Here is a 21,701-nt window from a genome sequence, read left to right as displayed (position 1 = left end):
GCATTGTTTAAATGCCGCAGCCTACCTGAGTATTGTTGCTGACCATGTCCATCCCTTTTTGACCACAGCGTACCCATCTTCTGAAGGCTACTTCCAACAGGATAATGCACAAAGCTAATCCATGTCACAAAGCTCATATCATCTCAAACCAGTTTCTTGAACAGGACAATGAGTTCACTGTACTCCAATGGCCTCCACAGTCACAAGATCTCAATCCAATAGAGCACCTTTGGGATGTGGTGGAATGAGAGATTTGCATCATAGATGTGCAGCCGACAAATCTGCAGCAACTGCGTGATGCTATCGTGTCAATATGGACCAAAATATCTGAGGAAAGTTTTCAACACCTTGTTGAAAGTATGCCAAGAAGAATTAAGGCAGTTCTGAAGGCAAAAGGGGGTCCAACCTTTTATTAGCAAGGTGTATCTAATAAAGTGGCCAGTGAGTGTATATAATGTGTACCTTGTTTGGGAGGCATTTTCATATATTTAGTCATTGGATCAAAATGTCTAAGATTATGAAAACTGCAGTTTAGTTGTGTACAAACTGGTTGAACATATAACCTATATAACAAAAAGTCATTTTGTAAATCAATCTAGTATACACTTTGATGACAAATAATAGAATAGAACAGAACAGAATACATTCAATTTGTGACTCCCTGAGTTCGTATGTATTTATTATTACTGTTGGCACACTGTCAGAATGAAAGCTCATATCTCAAAAATGGTAACTTTACAGGAGAAGGAGAAATGTTTTTAACTCATAGTAGAAGTTGTTGTAAAAAGATGTTTTTTCAAAGTAATTTATTTCTTTGTAAAATTCAATGTAAAGGCCAGCTGGTATTTACAAATTGTATTGAAAAAATGGAGATACGAGGTTTTGTTCCAACAGTGATAACATGAAAGACACATGTAATACACAAAACTATGTAGTCTATGTTTCCATAGTGAAGTGAGAGAAATACAGTAATAATTATAATACAACAGAGTTCTACCATTAGTGCAAATATTACGCAACTCTGTAGCAGCAGTACCAGCCAAATACATTACTGAGAAATAATAAGTACAAACTTTCAGTCAAGTTAAACCTTTTCCAAGCACATAACACACAACAGCCTTTACCAGCTTCAACATCCCAGTGAAACAGTCTAATCTTTGTCCTTGGGCTACCATTCATCTCCTTTCAGACTGTGTCTATCAGCCATTTGCTTACAATCCACTGTCAGACTGTTACTGCCTCCTGCTCCTAGTATACCGCTGTTGCCAGCCCAGAGCTTGGATCACTATATACATCCAGACACAAACAACACACAAACACATGTTGTGTTAGTAACACTGGCTCCCCTGCCGCCCACCTCTCTGCCTCCAGGGACTGGAGATCAGTACTCAATTAGAGAGAGATTCCTGGAATGCTTTTGGAAAGATGAAAAGGGAACAGAAGATGCCTGCTCGCTGTTTATTTTCTCTGCCCGCCGCTTCCTTGATCGGAATTTGTCATGGTGCATGTTCAACAGACTCCATGAAAGAGAGCAAGGGTGGCGGCAGGGGTCAGTCAGGGTCTATTGCTTTGCCTGAGGAGATCAGAACTGATACTCAACACTTTACCTAACAGTGACCTTCTGCTTCTGAGCCAGATCTGACCAACAGAACACTTTCTCTCCAAAACAGCTCAATCAGCTAAGCAGTACTAGTAGCTTCCTGCTATTGAGCTGAAAACTACCCAATGGTATAATGTCGCTCCAAACCATAAAGGCAAGCAAACATTAGGTTTTTAGACAATAAAATCAGGTCCCATCCACTGTCACCAAACTGACCAATGACTGTCTTTCCCTCCAGTTCATAAAAAAGCCAATTAACGCTTGCCAGTTAGGTGGGATTTGGCATATTGCTGCTGTGATGGGTGCCACCTGATCAGAGGAAGGACTGAGGCGTGCATATCCTGTGTGAAAGGTTGGGGTCTGCGCTACATGATAATACAGGCAGCTCCATCAGAGATCATAACTGCTGTGATCTTCACACTCAGTAAAACCGAGCCCCTCCAAGAACCTGACATAAAAAACAACAACCTGAGAAACCTTCAAATGAGTGACTGTGTAAGCCCCGGAACAGAAGAATCCTCGCAGCAAAGAAGTGCGATAAGGGAAATGCTTTAAAAGAGACGCAGCCAGACGTGGCCTTGATGTGGCTTCATTTCAATGAATCACAACCAGCTCTATAAGATACCGTGCGCTCTTACCTGTCTTATGAATCTCATAACGCAGCGAGAAGCCTGCCCCCTGGTGGGCGTAGTCAGACACAAAGCGGATGAGGAGCACAGGGCCGGAAGAGATGATTGCGGCTGGAGCGATGTTGCTGCAGTGCTTCCCCAGCAGATCGGCTGAATCTGAATTGCCATCCCGGATCTCGATGAAGTCGTATCTGAAAAAACAAACCCCATGGCAGAAGATATTTGTGAGGGCAGCGGTCACGAGGGGTCAATGCACATCTAATTCTAGTCTGTCTGACCTTTTGGCCTGTCCTAAACATGTCAATGAAGTGAGTGGTGGCAGCAGATATGTTTCAAGCTTTGGTTCCAAAGATGTTAGATGCTCCTGTGTTCAAACAAAGAATTCTGTCTAATTCTAGCCTCTTTGGTTCTTTGATCTGTACCTAAACACAGTCTTCAGGTGGTCAATGAGGTAAGTGATAACAAAATATACAGCGATGATCAGAGATAACTCTTCATTTACTTAATTTCCAGCTAAAATTGCCATTAAGTACAAGTTATTCATTTTTCAGTGTGAGGAAAAAGAAAGAAAACATGCATTTAAAAGTAAACTTCACAGAAGCCTCAACAACTAAATATAGTATCAAATATTTCAGTACAGCAATGTGCCCAAACTTCAACTTCCATTCTTTTCAAGAGCCTTTCTCAGTTTTTCACAGAAGCATTTCTGTGCAGCATTTTCTGCTTCTCATGACCCAAGCTATTCAAAACATATTCAGCAATGTTGTGATCTGGACTCTGGGGTGATCAGTCCTTTGTTCTGCTTCCTGACAGCTACACATCCTTTCAGATTCATGATGTTAAGTTGTCTTCTCACAGTGGAGGGCTGAAGAAATGCCTGTGTATTTTTTCATATCTGAAGCCATAGTGGAGATTGATTTCCTCTTCACCCTCAAAGACAAAGGCATCTTCTCCTAAGGTGTAAGATGTTGCTATGTTCAAACAAATAATTAAGTTTAGCCTGTCAGACCTTCTCACCTGTCCCTAAAACAGATTCCTGCTTGTCAAATGCTGGCAACAAACATATCTTCCGTTTCTCTCCTGATGTTCAAGTAAAGACCAGGAAACAATGTAAGAAACTATGCAACAAACATGAGACAAAAACACAGGCAAAGTCTCAGACCTTCTATTGTATTCCAAATTATAATTAGAAAATTAGAATTCACTCGCATACAGGCACACAGGCACAGGTGCAAGAACAATTAGTGCTAATAGGATTAGAACAGACTCAGACATGATTATAAGATCGCTGAATTATAACAGACAGTCGCTGGGAGGTGCACATAAACACACACTCTTTCTCTCTTATGCACACACAGCAAACACAGGAAAGCAGATACACTTACACACACACAAACACACACACACACACACATACACACACTCACGCTCACACTTAAGAGTGTGTATTTAAAAGCCTGTCTGTTTTGCTTCAGCACCACCTCACTATAATGAGTTTTCTCCTCTCTTGTTTTTCTCATTCCGTTTCCAGGTTATAAGCTGCCTTTGCCCGAGGAGTTTATGCATGCTGTGGTCAAAGTAAGCTTGATCTCAATTAACTACGGCAAAGAAAAAAGAAACACATCTATTATGCACATCCAACACTTCCTGTCTGATTACACAAAATGGACTCCATTCTTCAAAGACACAAAAAGTTGACCCTAATGACAAGTAAATTAAAAACAGCTAAAGAGGGAATGAGGGAGAGAGACAGAGAGATCTCCTCTTCTCTGCTGCTTTTTAAAGCAGTATTAAAAGAACTGTTGTCTTAAGACAGACAGAGCAAACCAGGAAGAACTACCAAATTGCCATTAAGTGCAAAAGTGATGTAAACCAAGACGTGCTGAGAAGTGCTGTCACCCTAACAGGGCTGATTTTTATGGTGCTGTGCTCACAAATGGTCATACGACACTAAAACGTGATTTCTGCTAGTATTCTGAGCCTCATCTAACCCAGATCTAATGAGCCTCTGACTCCTCACTGCATCTCAGCCCTCGAGTTGAGGAGGGCCATTCTCCAAAAATCAACTCCAGCTGAAGAGCCAGGAGTGGCCTGCTGGAGAAGTCAACGAGCCTCAATGTGGATAGGTTTTGCTTTCTTTTCCAGCTGCTCACACACCACAATGGTACTCATGGTGCACTACATGCTTCATGACATGTTTCCAAATGAAAGGTTTTGAGAATGTTTATCAATGATCAAGTTCTTTGCTTATGGCTAAGCTGTTCCACATTTCTGGTGGCTCCTGTGAAGCTTCTGGTGCAGCACATGGTCAGGTACTCCTGGCATTTTGCCCATCACACATTCTATCCAGGTTGACTGAGCAATTCACAGGTCAGCGCACTGTAAATTCAAAGCTGGCAAGAGGACAGGGCAGTGACAACTATCAATGCAAGTGGGGATTACTGGACATCTAGCCCATGCATTCTCACAATTACACAGGTTCTATGTAAATATGTAAACTATGAACAAACCCTTCTTATCTACTGATTTCTTGGAAAAGTTTTTTTTTTTTTTTGCACATTATCATGCCATACGCAATTTTCAGTTTTCATATTCTCCCTTGTAAGCATCTCCAAGGGTGTGTTCCACCTTTTCCGTTTCCTCTTCCCAATCCTTTTATAAATAACCAAGCTTTGCTTGATGGGAGATGAAAATGTGATAGACATTTTTCTGTAGTTGGAGGAGACTGCAAGCTAGAAAGAGAGAGAGGGGGGAGAGCGGAAGGGAGACACAGAAACCTGACACTGCCTTCAGTTCATTAAGTGACAGACACCAGCAGGTGCCTTCAAGGCCCTTTAGTACACACATTCTCAGTGATGAACTTTGCAACACATATGCAGACTCAAGATCAAACATATATGTACATATGAAATGATACTAATTACAATTTTAGACTGTCAGCAGTACACTGAGATTGATGTCACACAATACTGATTTTCATTGGTGCTGTCAAAGTTAACATCTTAGTGACTTATTATATAAAAAATACCAACACCACTTATTTTTTATAAGCTATAAATACATTTTCCTAGTTTGTACCTAGAACCATCCATAGTTCCACCTTAAAGCCCAGCTGCTGGAACACTATGTTGCTATGACTGACTCCATGACTGTAACCCTCTCATTTAAATATAGCATTTATAAGGTAAGCTCTATTGATGGTTCTCCTAATAAAACCAAAGTTATTCTCATCCACTGCAATTTGTTTATCACTGAAGTACACCAAGTACATTTACAAGAAATTGGCAAGAAATGACAATACAATATCATGATACAAGGGTTATTATTCAATATATTACATTACCGTAAGCAAGGGGATATATTACAATGTTTTAAAATAAAATTTTAGGAAAACTGTCATAGTACAAAAAACATACCATCCTGTGCACAGGTTTGCTAATGAAAGTTGCAATTACTAATGAGGTGAGTCCTACTTACTTATATTGGAGTATGCTACTTATTTATATTGGAGTGGAAGAGTCTAACAGCTGAAGACAAATTACAACACTGCTATCCAGCAGTTGGGGGTTTAAGACCTTAACATTCCAGGCTAACTGCATACTAAGGCTTATTATTTATTAACTACAGGGACTTCAATGCAAACTAATGGAGTTTTTCTTCAGTTATAGAAGTGTGCAATAAAACCCCGGGCCTGACAGCAGACACAAGGCTTGGTAAGGGGTTTTAACTACAAGACAAAGGTGATCCCCTGCCTGCCACAAATCTTTGCATGTAAACTATTAATTAAAAATCGATACTGTTTTTGAGAATCAAGACATCAAAAAATACACTCAAGCGTATTGATTGTTTCTTATAATCCTACTGATACAGTAATATCAGTAATTTGGCAGACTATGCTGGACAGTGCTTGCAGGAGATCTATGGATAAATCAATGAAACTAATAAAACGGGCAAAAGCAAAGTGGAAAGCTCAATTCATCTCAAAACAAAACTTAACACTGAGGTATGAGAGCAAGAGGGCTACAACTGCAGGGGAGTTAACTTCACTAGATGTTAGTGATGGAAAATTGTAAACTTTCTACACACTTAAAAAAGATGGTTCTTCAAAGGTTCTTTAGTAAAGAAAGTGGTTTTATATCAAACTATGAACACTCAAAGAACCCTTTGCACGATTAAAGGGTTCTTTGAATCATGAAAGAGTTATTCAGATTGATTGAGAATATGCTGTAGATGGCTCTAAATATAACCTTTTTTGAAAATGGTTCTACATAGAACCAAAGAGAGTTCTTCTATTGCTACAAGCTTGACTTCGTAACAGTAGAAGAACATGTGAAGAACCATCTTTTTTATAAGTGTGTAGTTTTCACCCAACATTGACTTTCACGTCCAAGTGAAGACTGCATTCACATCATGAAAATAATGCTACTTAATTACTGAAAGCTATACTTTCTGATGAAGCTTATTTTGTCTATTCATATTGCCATAACAAAATGCACTGCTTTAATCTGTGTTAGCGGTCAAATGTGATTAGGAGTAATTAACTACACAAAGTAATGTGATTAACAGCAATGTGTTACATAAATTATTTGACAATTTTAGTTTTAGTGATATTGAGAGATTACAAAAACAAAAAAGCAGTACATCGAGCTAAAAATGCTTGGCTTGTGTCTTGTTAATGTTTACAGTACTATGCTAGGCTGTGGCAGGTTTCTAAGACATTCTTTTAACACAAGCACTCAGGCATCCCAACTTTATAAAGGCAATTTAAATATTATCTGATAATGTGGTACATTTAGAAAATATTGCAATATTTTATCAATACCTCCCAGCACTACCCAGAAAAACACAAGCAAAGAAACACAGTCCAAGATGCATCGACACACACAAGCCTGCAAAGTTCAAAGCAGGTAAACTTATATATTAGTGCACTCACTCCCTCATTTCATGCCTGGTAACTGATACTCCACTGACAGAGAATTTCACAAAACGACAGCCCCCGTCTCTCTCTCTCTGGCCAAGCTCTATCACGCTGACAGCCAGGAGGAAGTAGGCGCGTGTTATTTGGTTTGGTAGGCTGGGGAAGCTGCGGGTGGCTTTGGGACACTTCTAGTTGCCCACAGACTCAGATTCAACCCATTCCTCAATTAACATGCACACACAGCCACTCTCACAATAGCAGCATTCACATAGTGATGGGGACACATGCAGTGCAACACTCATACTCTGGTCATTAGAGTCACATGGCCAGCAGTCTTATGGCAAACTCAAAGGATAATTACATTTCCATAGATTTTATAACAGAACATTGTTGCCATGGTTCAGTGCTTAGGTGAGGGAGCTGGAAATATTGGCTTTTGTGAAGCTGTGTGATTGACCATGAAAATAAGCATTTAACTCTTCCTCTGTGTCAACGGGCAGAGAAAGTTTCATTCTTTTATTAAATTCTTTCCGCCTTACTTATTTTCACTCTAATATTTCTCTTTTTATTTATTCATGCACCTGTAAACTCTCCGTAGAGCAGGGCTTGCCAGACTTGGAGGAAAGTTACCCTACACACATCCTCATTTATATTTCTATTCATTTGTAAAGTTAAAATGTCAGAAAAAAACACAAATACGTAAAACACGTAAAATGTAAAATGCACCATAAATTTGCACACAGTGTGTTTTAATTTTCCCCCAATATGTTAAACTGAATTATGTGAATTCAAATAAACACTAAATGTGCAGTGTGTTCATTGTGAAGTGTGTTAACTTATTTTTCCCTTAGAAAAGCAACAAAATGTAATTTGATCACAGGCAGCCAACTTTTGCATATTACATTGTTTAACTGTATATACTGCATTCAATTTTGTACTTTCTTTTTAAATTGTATTTTTAAGCATTTTGGAGACAATTATATCATGTCATAATTTACATTTTTTTAATCTATTCACTTTGTTTATTTGTATACTATTTTGTCTTTTTGATCCCACTGCAAATTTTGCACATTGGCACTAAGTCAAAGAGTTTGGACACTGCTTGAAAGAGTGTGTTTGATACAAGCAGGGTAATATGTGTGTAGAAGTGACCCACCCCCTCGCTCTCTGAGCCGCCTGCTAATTGCCTTTCACACGTTCTGTCTTTCAGGCAGGAATCTTTTTCACACCTGAACATACACATCAAGCTTCAGAGGTCCCCTACAAAGCCAGCACTCTTAATACACTCCCACATGCTCCCTCACATACTCCCCCTCCCGGCTACCACAGGGGTAACAAAAGGCCACCCTCTGTTTACAGTAATGTATAAAGACCACTGATCACTGATTCAATGCTAAATCAAAAGCCATGATCCTTCTGCTATGAGAAAACTCTAGTACACTAACAGCTAACAGCATGATTAAATACTAATGAGAAAGAAGCCATAGCAAACATTCCATGGTCCTGGAAAGAATCTGCAGGCAAACATCTCTAAAACGACTCCCACCGTAGGAACAGTTACACAAAAGGGGAACACAAATGGACCTCGTACAAAACTTGCTGGATGACCCTGAGGAGAAATGAATATGCTGAATGAGCCTGAAAAATATTAGCTCGGCGCCTGAGTGAAATAACAGCCCGTCCTCACACTGGCCATTTGTTTCGCTGTGAAAACAAATAACAACTTGAGGTCATGTTTGTTACTGCCTACAAAGCCCCTAGAGAAAAAGACAGAAAGTGACAGCAAGTTAGAAGCCCATAACAAGCCAAATTCTAGTCCTAGCCAATTTATGTCCTCTTTTAATTATGTTAGTTATGCTAGCATTAGCGTCCAGAACACACATGCATTGCCCCTCAGCCCCTGAGATATAGTCCAGTCCTTGATGCCATTAACGAATGTGTCTGTAACCTGAGTGATGCATGTACAGGGCCTGACTGAGTCCCCTAGAGTCCAGTTCACCTCCACACTGTCCATTGATTCTTCATTACAAGCGGAAAATAACCATTGATCATGAGGACCCCCGGGACAGGCGTAGGCTGAGGTTATCATCACCACTGCTCTGTGATGTGTCACTTCACACGGGGAGGAGAGACAGCACAGAGCTACTGGCTCACTCAAGCCAAATCTGTCACAGCTAAAGATTCAAATAATGAAGCTTGAAAACATAATCAACAACAGGGGAAAATGGGTGGCGTGTCTATCCTTGGGCACTGACGTTCATGGTCTGCCTTCTCTACTGACTGGTGAAAAATGGCTGGTGACAGGAACAGGTTGACGGCTCAGAAACACATGCAGCTGTCTGTTGTCTCTGGCTGGAGAGCGTGGGCTCGCTTCTAGGCGTGTGATCACAGTTCAGCGTGTACCTGCAGCCAAAATGCTAAAGATGCTCTGAGGCTACTGTTACAATCCACTCTCACTCTACAGAGATGTCACAACAGGGCCATCACGACACTTGCAGCCCACGCGGGGTGTCTGAACGCACGTTAGCCGCCACACTAGCGCTAATCTCCAGGGTAAATACGCTCACAATGGCATGCGCACTGTAAAACACTTGAAATAATGAACTCCAGCTGTCAATTGTTCCAGAACTAGCACTGAGTCAACACTCTTAATGTGCAATGCACACAGACCATGACATTCATTTCTAAATTATGGCAATGAGTAATTTCCAGACACACAAAAAATGTGTGCCATGCTTTGTAGTCACATAACAATGTGGCAGCCCTGTGCACTACAGAGCGATCCCACTCAGAATGAATAAAATCCTTCAGAAATTATAAGGAGGGAAATGGATTATGCATTTTCTGCGTATTAATACCACAATTAGATAACATCAAACTGGAATGCTGTGCCAGCAGGAGAGAGAAACAGAACAAGAGAAAGAGAGAGAGAATAAAAGAAAGAGAGGATGTGAGAGAGAGAAAGAGAGTTCCAGGAGAGAATAAAAAAGATAAAATAGAAATACAGAGCACGCTAGAGAGGGAGAGAACGAGAGGGAAAAGCACCTTCAACCAGCACATCTCCTAGTCTATACCCATTATCTATGACATTCAGGAGCGTGGCTTTGCTGATTGAATTACAGATATATCATAATAAATCATCAAGCTCTTATTATATGTATTCAACATCAATCTATTTATAACCCTGAGGGGTGGGAGGCTCTTGGCGCTAGGCCAAGCTTGTGTGAAGCGATCTGTTGAATTATAATGCAGTCCATAAAGCATAGCACACTGCAGCGCAGGGCACAGGGAGGAAAAGCTGTCAGGATTATTTCAGCTGAGCCCTGAACACTGGCTTTGCATGCCCACCCTGACACTGCACTTTCCCCTACTGCCAACACCAACACTGCACTTTCCTGTACTGCAAACTCACTGCACATCTACCACTGCAGTAACTGACACTGCTATTCTTTCACACATGCAAAAAAGGAATATACTGAAAATACATTATAGCACACACATTTTTTTGCATATGACATACAGTATTGTGCAAACGTCAGAGAGCATCATTTAAAAGTTATTATGTACAAGTAATTCACTTTTCAGGAGATGTTTCTGAGCAGATAAGACAAACGACAACTCACTTTCATAATAAGGCACAAGTCAAAGGAAAAAAAAAACAGGAGTTTCCTAAACTTTAGATGAAGAAATAATTAAAGGATATAGAGAAAATGGGACTCAGCAACCATATCAGACCTAGTAGACCACCAAAACTATCACTATCAGATAAACAGCACTTGAAGCTGATTTAAAGAAAATCAAGCGCCACTCTTCAGATTTGAAGAAAAAATATAAAATAAATAACATGTTTCTGTCCATCCTTCCAGTGTGAGAAGACAACTCAACACTGTATGTCTGAAAGGATGCATAGCTGACAAGAAACAGTTACTGAGAAAAAGATTTGCAAATCAAACAAGGTAGCTGCTTCTGTGCGCAGAACAAAGAACTAGCCTCAACACCACGGAATGTGTTTAGAATTATCTGAATCGTCAGAAGCAGAAAATACAATCAAATTCTCAATCTGAACTTCGGAATGTGGAAAAACATTCCTGCTGATTTCTTTGAAAAACCAAAAACAAGTCTTCCAAAAGAATGGAAGCTGGAATAAAGGCAAATGTTGGATTCACTAAATACTGAAAAAAAATGATGTTTACTTTCTGTGTAATTTTCTGTCAAGGCATGTTTAAATACATTAATGAGAAAACTGGATAGTGTGTAGTTAATGGTTGTTTTGACTGGAAATGAAAAAAATGGTTGTTTGGACTGGAATCTGAACGAACATTCCTTTATTTCACTTTCTTTCATTTTTATATGGATCAAATTACCTGATCCCGCAAATCTCTTACTGCACACACTAACGCTGTCATTCTTCCACAGTAAACACCAACACTGCAGAGTTCCAAGTGAGCACACACTCCTCTCTTCACAGCTCTTCTCCTACTGCTTTTGTTGTTGTGCTCCTCTCTCTCACTCTATCATTTACACAGCAGCTCTGGATCTCAGCCCTATCTGTCTCTGGCAGCTGAACAGATGCTCTTCTTTTCTTAGTTTTCCTTCCTTCCCTCTTCTCTTCACACACCTGAACAGATCATCTCCTCTTTTCCACCTCCTCTCTGCTCATCTGCTCCCTCGTGCTCTCCAGGCAAGGTGAATTTATCTGCATTGTTAACGCTGTTCACCTCTGCCTGGCATGCTCATCCGTTCCAGATGAACTCTGGCACGAGCCGCCAATATCAACTTGAAAAACGCTCAAAAACACGATTCACAGTTTAAACTAACCCACAAGAGAAGCCGGAGTCTGCAGTTTCCCAACTGAGCACTCTGAGTGCTGGAGAGCCAGAGTCAGTGTGGCTGGACTGCAAGCACTGTTCATGTCTGATGGGTGACGGAGTGGAGCAGGGAGATAAGCACAATGGAGAATGGCCTGTGTCTGTGGAGATGACTCTTTTAAAGGAGGCCAAAAATGAAATGTACACCATTAAAATACCCTCAAATGATGCTCATCAGCCAAACTTTGGTATCCAAAGATAACATCTTGTACTGAAGCTCTGAAGCTAATTTAGCAAACAAGGAAGTATTGCTTTTAGCTTCCTGTTAGCAAACTAGGTTCATTCAAGTGGGCAAAAGTACGTTGTATAGTTCCAACCATTAGCAGGATTTAGTTAATTTAGTTATGAAATTTTCACAGTGCTAACTAGTGATATAAGCTCACATTAGTTAGTTACATTAGCCCCATAACTGAACTAAATAAGCAAAATTTAAACACCAAATATGTCTTGGTTGATGTACTACATATAGTGTAAAGTGTAAACTTATTTATATTAATTTTTGCCAAGTCAATGCTAGAAATTTGCCAGAAGCAAAGAAAGAGACGAGGAGAGAAGAGTGGAGCAAATAAGTAGGGAGTGGAGGGATGGAGTGAAAGTCAAGGGTGTGGCTGCAGACCACAGCACTAAAGACTAAACTGTCTCCGCCAGGCTGACACCCTTGTCCCGGGCCATCACCTCTCCCATATGTGTGTGCAGAAGCATCTGGGGGACCACACTGCCACTCACATTTACTCCAGACTGCGTGAAACATGTCTGGCCGGTGCAGAAATGATGGCCGAGTCTTGTAATCACATCTGACAGTTCAAATTCTTCAGGTTAAATAAATTAAATATGGCACTTAGCTGCCAATGGATGGGCCTTGGGGCCAGTGGAGAGATAGCGAGCTAAGTGGAGCCGGCGGATCAGATATACACTCTTCCCGCAATGTCTACACCACAGCATGAGGGAGGTTGCTGGGATGATTCATATAGAGGGCAGCCCACACACACACACATCCAGAGGAGACAGCTGGACTTTGTTGATCTTGCTCAGCTCGAGAAGTAGAAAGCAGAAAATCATAAGGTCCAGTGTGATATCAGGGTCAGCAAGTCATGCGTATTTCCTGCCCCTCTTAAATAATCACTTGTATATGTGCACACACTCACACAGACATATGAATACATACATAAAAAAAGTAGACAGCTTGCTGAAGAAGAATGCATATATCCTACTGTTCAAAAGTTTGGGATCACTTGTCAATCTAATTATTATATTTAATAATACATAGACAGTGTGGACTAAGTATCATAAATTAAATATAAGAAAATACTTTAAGATGTCTTATTCAACAAGATCTGTTGTGAAAAAAGAATTTAATAAATGGTTTACACAATAAAGTAGTAACTTTGAAAATCTGACCACTTTTCAAATATAAATCATACTAGAGGGTCATTTCAGTATAACGTCAATTAAGTTACACAGCTTGCTCAATTACTATGGGATCATCTACAGCTCTGGGCATCATTTTGTACACATCTGAAAGCATTCTGCCAATTATTTGAAAGCAACAAAGTACCAGCATCAAAACAAAACCATTTTACACATGTGGCTGAAATGAAATAATTTTAGATTATATATTTTAAACTGTGATTTAGTTCATATGAAATAATTCCAGTCAGAAATATTCAGATTCTATGAAATTTGGCCCCAGACTCCCTTGCCATTACACATTGTCTGACTGAAATGGATGAACGAGGACAATCCACTCAACTACTTTTAACGTGAGGTACAACAGAATTAGAATCATGTAGTGATAGTGACTCCATTGAAACAATCTCTGAATTAGCCTGAATCCCTATACCAAAACCTGCCTACTTTTTAAAAGAATATTGCTGAAAAATATTTTGTTTTGGATCATATATATGCATCAACTTGAATATTTACATGCATGAACTTTTAAGCCTATAGATCAAAGCCTTTATGAAAACAAGTAAACATACAAACTTTTGAACAGTGTACAGGCAAGAGTAAGCAACTAATATCCCCACTGGCCAAAAGGCCTTTGCAGCCTGAATGGTGGTGTAGTCTCCTTTTAGCTGTGTAGAGGAATTCCCCCGTCCCTGCCCTGCGAGAGTGTGTGTGTGTGTGTGTGTGCGCGTGTGCGCGTGTGTCTGGATGAGCATGCCGAGCTGCAGTCTCCTCTGTGTCTGGGCGCTAGCCTCAGGCTCTGTCACTACAGGAGCCATCAGTACAACACTGCTCTTAATTCATCTCCAAATACCCCCTACTCCTAGAGAGTCATACTCACACTCACTCCTATCTAAGCAGAAACACACACAGCATATTGAAGTCAGCCTGTGAATCTGCATGCTACAATACAAGTGTCTGTCCTCATCACAAAGACTTTGCTGTTACACATTTCCAGTATGGAAGCTCCCTCCATTATCTCTCTCCCTAGGACACAGTATTTACTCTGGTGAAGCAAAATAAGCATGAAAAGGCTCACCAAAAAGCAGTGAATGGAGACAGTGTTACTAAGTGCCAGTGGCCAGCAGTTTCATTACTTGTGTTTTAATGATCTGCTTGTGTTTACTGTGAATTCACAATTAAGATCATGCTCAGTGATAAAAATAGACTCGATAGTAGCCGTTCTGTCCCTAATTCACCTGTCTGGCTCAGGAACAAAAGCAATAATCACTTGGGGTAAGGCGAGAAACAAACACAGCATTTTAGGAAAATAAGAATAATGGATCGTTGAACATTGCAGCCGATCTTGGTTTATCTTTCCTATAGTCAGTGTGCATCTGTATATGGGTGAACCTGAAAGTGGTAAACAAATTTATACCGCACTTTAATTTGACTTAGGGCTCATATTAAGTAAAAGTAGGCAAATACTGAACCATATTCCACACAGGCCCTACGTACTGAGTGCTACCTCACACTTGGGATATGCTGGGTCATGTAAAGTACAAGGCTTCAGTTTGACATTCTGTGAAGAGGCTGTAGTGGACCCCCCTTATCTCCACACTAACCAACAGCTTTCAGCTCAATTTCAGCCCAACTCTACTCTGACCAAAAACCAAACAGTCCTTTGCAACACAGACCATTTCTGTCAGCTTTACAATCCGTGTCTCTTGAGGCGCACAGCAAAAACAACAGCACGTTGAATTTTAAACAAAGCTCTTCCTCTGTGGGCAAGATGTAAATTTGCAAAAGAACATTTGGAGGCTTACAGAGCTGAGAGGCAGATGGAAGAGGGAAGAGGAGAAACAGCCATGTTCTTAGTCACTGGTCTTTGATTTGTTTGTCTGAACCCAAGAACATCCTCTCCCAGAAAATACGGGAAAAACGTCCACTCACCTCGTTTCCAAAAAAGTGTGACGCGCAGCAGGTCGCCATAAATAAATAAGTGTCTTAGTATGGAGTTCTGTTTACTAATGGACTTGTGTAAAAGGCAGCTCCTCTCCAGAGGACCCACTGTAAGAGACATGTGATGTAATGGAATGTGCAGACTCTTCTGCCGATCGAGCAGAAGCACAGGAAAAGTACAAAAAAAACAGCGTTGAACAAATCACTGAGGAGTAAGCAAAGTGGCGGAAGGAGAGATGTATCAAACCCTCCATTTCTCCCTCCACTCCCCCTTCTTTCTCCCTCTCTCTCTCCTGTTAGCTTAGAGTGAGAGAGTGCTAAGAGAAAAGTCTTTCAACAACAGGTAATAAAATATTAATGCTCCAATTCCAACAAAGGAATGTCAGAACCCATTTCATAAATCTCCCATTAAAAACACATCTATGTATAATTAACACAGCCAAAATGTTAATAAATGGCAAAATGATAAAGGGCGATCTAGAGCAAGAAGAAGAGAGAGTGCTTGAAGTGGCAGGTTGTGACAGGCTTTGTAGGCCCGCTACAAAGTCTGCTGAAAACAGTTTGTGAAACATGACTTAAAATGTCACAGACTCTAAAAACCTAGTGAGCCCATATCTCTGCTGACTGCATCCTATTTCACACTGAGTGTTCACTACAAAAACTGTGGTGAAATGAAATCAGCCTCATTGTTGGTCAGCCTTCACCCCCTGCATTTCCACTACTGACCAACAGGGGGTGGGATCACCACAGCAGCTGGCAAGCCTGAGGAATGCCATCAGATTCTTACTGTACATTTTCATAAATCCCTGAGATGAGGCGAAGCTTTGTTTATTGGATATTTAATTAAAAAGAAGGCACCACAAGCTTCCTTGAGGCATTTGTGATGTTGACTACTGAGCCAGACTCAACAGTCTCCAGTCGGGCACTGGGAGATACTCCAACCGTAGTTGGGAGACAGATTGGAAGCTTCTACTGCCTGCTTGAATTCAACACTTTCAAAAAGGGAAGTGCTACGGTCTTGTGGCATGAATTTAATAGCAGTGGGGAATATCGTCCAAGAAAACCACTGAATATCAATGGCCTTCTGCCCTGAGTCTATTAGCAAGTTCTCATCAGAATGAAAAAACCTTGCCAGTCTTTAAGCTCACTCTCCATCTGCCGTGCAGCCCGAGACTCTGAGCATTCACAGCTCAGCAAAGAGCTATGAGTAATTCAGCAAAGTGAAACTTAATTTAGTCCTTCGTAACACATTTATCTGTGCACAATGTAGTGCTGGCTGCTGTACAAGACTTTATAAAGGTCTGATGTAGGACGACATGGTAAGCATTCATGTTTCATATGACATACGACATCCTGAAGCAGTGATTGAGTCAGTTATAATGTATTATTTATAAAAAAAAAAAAAAGGGCCAGTATTATACTACCTCAGTGCTTGTGTTGTATGAGCATCTACTCACCTGCAGTCAAGCTTCTCTAGCTCAAAGTGGGGGTTGAAGTTGAGGACGATGCGCTGGGATGGTTCGGGGGCTGTGATAACCCAGCGGCAGTCCAGGTGCGGTGGGTACTCCTGAGGGTAACCTGGCGTGGTGATATAGCCTGCATCGCTGGCGTCACGGTGTCCACCACATGGCTCTGGAATGAAGCAAAGGGCAGAGAATCAGAAACAGTTCACGTGATTCAATGAGCATGATTACAGGGGTTATTCATGTGATTAAACAAGTGCACTTAATCAGATTCCACAGGAAGCGTCACATGTTCCAACAGGTACGATTAGAAGGGCATCATTTGAACCAGTGAGCCTGACTGTATTTGCTGGGGTGTACTTACTCGCATCAGTTTTAAATTAAACAAGTCAACCTGCAATCAAACTTGACATTTTTTTCCCCTTGTTTCATGTACCTGTTAATTTCAAACACAATTCATCACAGATGTACCATTTAAAAAGACAAAATTCTTGTTTTCCTGTAATCTTTGTTAAAAAATATAATGATGTTTGGAGCCTCTAAAACATCCTTTGAGTTTTGATTACTTCACCATGCACCAGCAGGTGGGGAATAATGAAATCACCCTCACATATCATTAAGATGAACACTAAGCTAGCTCAGACATGCTCTGTAATACTTTATGGTATGGAGGGAAAAGGCAATGTGATTCCCCATTCATGTTGACTTTAAAGTAATACTAAAGCATTGTTGAACATAATCTTTAACTGCCGAATCTGTAGCATACAGTTAATTACAATGGACAATAGTTCTTCTACTTAAAGGGAAATTTCACCACCTTTTCAAAATGTCTTTATAATAAAATATGATAACTCAAGAAAGTCATTATACAAAATAGTCGCCAAATGAGATTTAGTCCTATTTACCATTATTAACATTACAACTAAAAACTCATGTAGACACATGTAGGCCTAAAGGTAATTTTGGATAGCATGCAAAAGGGGCATATTTGTTTCTTAGACACTGTGACCCCTGGTTTCTATCACCACTGCAATGTAAAGAAATCTGACTGGCTAAGTTTCTTTACAATGTACCATCTCACGTCAAACCACTCTGAATGACCTTTTAATCATTAACCCATGCAGAGATTTAAAGAAATCGAAGGAAATCCCCTTTAACACAAGAATCAAAAACCAGTTTCAACCAAAACCTGTTGACCTGAAACACACTGTCCGTCAACTATATTCTCCAGATGTTGTGAAAAGAGACTAGGTTGAAAAATAATGTCCTGTGAGAAGATCTTTTGAAGGCCACTGTGCTGATTCAGAATAAATAAATAAACCCCATCTCCTGTCTCCTGGTCTGGAGAGCCTGTTCTGACTAAGTAATCTTCAGCACACAGGAGGAGCAGAGAACGGGGCATTTGCAAACATTAGGATTCACTCTCCAGATACGATCTGCACATCTTTAAAATAATAGCCCCTCTAACACACAGAGCCACTATCCCATGACAGGAAGCAGGCGAACAAGGCTGTATGTCTGCTTCAGGTCAAAGGTCTGGCCAATGCTGTGAGATCAAAAATCGCACAAAGATGCCTTTCTGCACGCAGAGAGCAGATTGGGCACTCTTTCATCCTTCTCTTTCTTTCAACCCTACTCTTTCTTCATATCTCCCTCTGTCCCATTTATATCTCCCTCTCCCCTTCAATGTTTGCTGCACTTGCCAGTGCAATGCCTCAGCTCCCTCAACCCTAATAATTGATACGGTTCTCATTCATTATTGCTCTTGAGTGTAGTGTTCAGGCTGTTTAACCCATGCCACAGGTCCAAGTAGAGACGGTGCATATTGCAGACACACGAGGAGGCAAGGCAACATATGAAAGTTTAACCGTGTGGGAGGGAGTGAACGATTCAGGTCGGATACCAAGCAGCAGCCTCGCTAATCTGCAGCTATGCCTCCTCGCACTGATAGAAGGCAAACATCTCGCATGACTTGACGAATTGCACACATTCTGATCTAAAAATACACTGCCGCCCCGTTACAGTAAACCACCAATGCCTCGGCAAGGGCAGACTAACTGTGCACACACCAACCCACTGCTGCTCGTTAGGTGAAATACACAACACACACGCACATGCACTGCCGTACTTCATCAGGTGTTGTTCCAGCACCACACGGAGAGAAGCCCGCTGGGGGATGCTGGGAAAAGATTCAGAGGAAGTGAAAGTTGTGATTGACAGTTTGGGGTCTGTGGCTGGTTTCCACATCACTCTATGAACAATTACAGCTCGCATGCACCCCACACTCAAAGATCCCAAAGCTTATAGGCGGGATTCTAAATCAAGGTGTACCTGCAGCTGAGACACTGAAAGGCTATGTTCCTCGCTCCAACAGCCCTTCTCCTAACCGCCGGACCTCTCCTGACCAGAACTGGCTTTTTGAAAGCTCCTTGTGCCAAATATTGAAAAGAAGAAAAAGACTAGATGCTTGAAATGTAATAGACTTTCAAGTGGTGACATTTGGAAAGCTATTATAGCTTTAAAGGTGCGCTTTCTGCTCCATTGCATTTGATATGCCAGCCTGCCCTTCTCTCATTTCCCCAATGGCTGCAGAGAACACAGCTCCAACCACTCCACCACAGCGTATGCACAGAAAAAAACATGGCTTGAACAAAATGAAATCAGAGCATCCTCACAAACTTTGTGTCTGAGAGTAATGAAATGACCTCGCTGCCTGCATCTGCATCAGGGCTGTTTAGCATGTGCACAGTGGCGCAGCAGTAAATCCAGGCAGAGATTTCTGCCACCTCAACACTTTCTCATCAGGCCCTGTCCTGAGTGTGCACAGGTTCGATAGACTGATGCTCTCATTAGGGGGTGCTCTTCCTCTCTCAGCTGTGGGCCTCAGCAGCAGCAGCCTGTCACTGTGTGAGGATTCATTTCCGCTCAGAAAGGAAGGGGAGAGAGAGAGAGAGAGAGAGAGAGAGAGAAATAGACAGAGAGAGAGAAAGAGAGAGAGAGACAGAGAGAAAGATAGAGAGAGAGAGAGCCAGACAAAAAGAAAGAGAGAAAGAAAGAAAAAGAAAAAGATGCTGCTGCTGTGCTGTGTGCTGGCCTCATGAATTATTGTGTCTGTGCTGCTAAAGGAGTCGATCCATCTACACACTCTGCCACATGCTATCAGAGCGACACACAGCCTCAGGGACTGGGGCAAGGGGAGGAACACACTCAGCACTTGGTGTGTGTGTGTGTGTGTGTGTGTGTGTGTGTGTGTGTGTGTGTGTGTGTGTGTGTGTGCGCGTGTGGGGAAAAGCTGATAGTGATGCGACGGTGCTCTTGTGGGTGAAGTGATATGTGAGGTTTTAATGGTAGATGTAAATTTTCTTACAACCACACTACTGAAATGCTAAAATGTTGTGGCAGCTTTAATTTCCTCACACTGAAAACGGCAGCAATGGCAAATCCTGACTGACACACACATTTCAAAACTGGATTTGCGGAATTAAAGGATGATACAGAGCTACACGGATGGATTCCAAAATCAGTGCATTCAGATACAAAGTGGGCTTGCAGTCAGTAGCGAAACCATTGCATCACATCCCAGTAGCTAACTCCTACACAAGAACAGCCCACCTTGAAATATAAACACAAATAAAAATAAAACACATAAGCCCCTGCCACAAGCACTGAGCACCAAGCTAGCCATCTGGGGGGACTGATGAGCCTCAGCTGGGTCACCTGGAGGTAGATTTTTGTTCACCAACGTACAAGCAATGTAAACGTACCTTCAAAAATACAACATGGTCCTTAAATTGCATACTTTAAATATGCTTTAAAGGTACCTAACATTCACTTTCTCTGGAGAAAAGTATGTACATGTACTTTTATGCACTTTTTAAAAATGACCTAACATGTAAAAAACTTTTTTCCTGTACTGTATTATTTTCCTTGAGATCCACTTATTTGTGTGGGTTTATCCTGACCATTTCCCAATGTTTCTTCATCCCTTAGTATTAAACAGGCTGTTTCTCATACTGTGCCTTTACGACGTAAATATATGTACGTAAGTATATATGTAAACACAACAGAGCTAATCGGCTGCTCTATATTGCGCCTCATTCAAAGAGAAATCTAGGCTGAAATACTCCTTATAACTTCAGTGTGAATGGATGGAGCTAAACTGTTGTAGGCTGAATACAGGGTTCTGTGCAGGTACATTTTGCATTCATCAAGGTACAAACAGTGGTTTTATGATCCAATTGTGTGCCTTAAGTTTTTCCCAGGAGAAGTATGTATATGGAAGTATATTTCCTTAAATGGAAATGTATCTACTGTGGTATGAATGGTGTGTTTTGAAACCTAAGCAGTGTTTTAATGCTACATTAAAATATTTTACTTTCAAAAGTGAGGAGAATATGGTTTTCCACTATATGTGCAAATTAAAACTAAGGAATTGCAGTTGAATATGGTGCAATTGAGTTCCCTAACTAAAGGTATTGAAGATGGACCCTTGAGGATACTACCTCACTGACTTGAGGGTGCCATCCCAGTAACAGTCTAGTACCTTTTTATCAGAGAGCAAAGATGTGCTTAAAGAACAAATAAACCCCAAAGCATCTATCAGCACTCATTCAACAGTTCTAATCTACTAATTCCTAATTTCCTCTGAAAATCTTATCCAGCCAAATAGATAACTGGATTTTCAAACTGCATGGATCAATACTGTCTTCCTAAAACTGACCATGTGCACACAAATGCTTGCGAAGTCACTCTGCAGTCTCTGTCATCATGAAACTCTGCTGACTAAAGATCTTTGTCTTTCAGAATGAAGATAGAGGACATCACGAGGATGCCAATGGTGCATCAATGGAAGCATCCACAATCATTTTCTTGCAT

At 40.9% G+C, this 21,701-nt stretch overlaps 1 protein-coding gene across 2 annotated transcripts in view; it reads right to left on the bottom strand.

Moving 5' to 3' along the window:
- Window positions 1–21,701, bottom strand: part of nrp2b (neuropilin 2b) — a 97,100-nt gene that overhangs the window by 70,523 nt on the left and 4,876 nt on the right. For both annotated transcript variants that reach the window (XM_017691690.1, XM_017691691.2), the window contains exons 2-3: window positions 16,821–16,995; window positions 2,239–2,420 (exon numbers count right to left, since the gene is read on the bottom strand). In XM_017691690.1, the coding sequence (XP_017547179.1) occupies window positions 2,239–2,420; window positions 16,821–16,995 (357 nt within the window). The remainder of the gene's footprint in view (window positions 1–2,238; window positions 2,421–16,820; window positions 16,996–21,701) is intronic.

Source organism: Pygocentrus nattereri, chromosome 6, assembly GCF_015220715.1.
Source record: "Pygocentrus nattereri isolate fPygNat1 chromosome 6, fPygNat1.pri, whole genome shotgun sequence".
NCBI lineage: Eukaryota > Metazoa > Chordata > Actinopteri > Characiformes > Serrasalmidae > Pygocentrus > Pygocentrus nattereri.
This window is presented reverse-complemented; position numbering and strand designations above follow the sequence as displayed.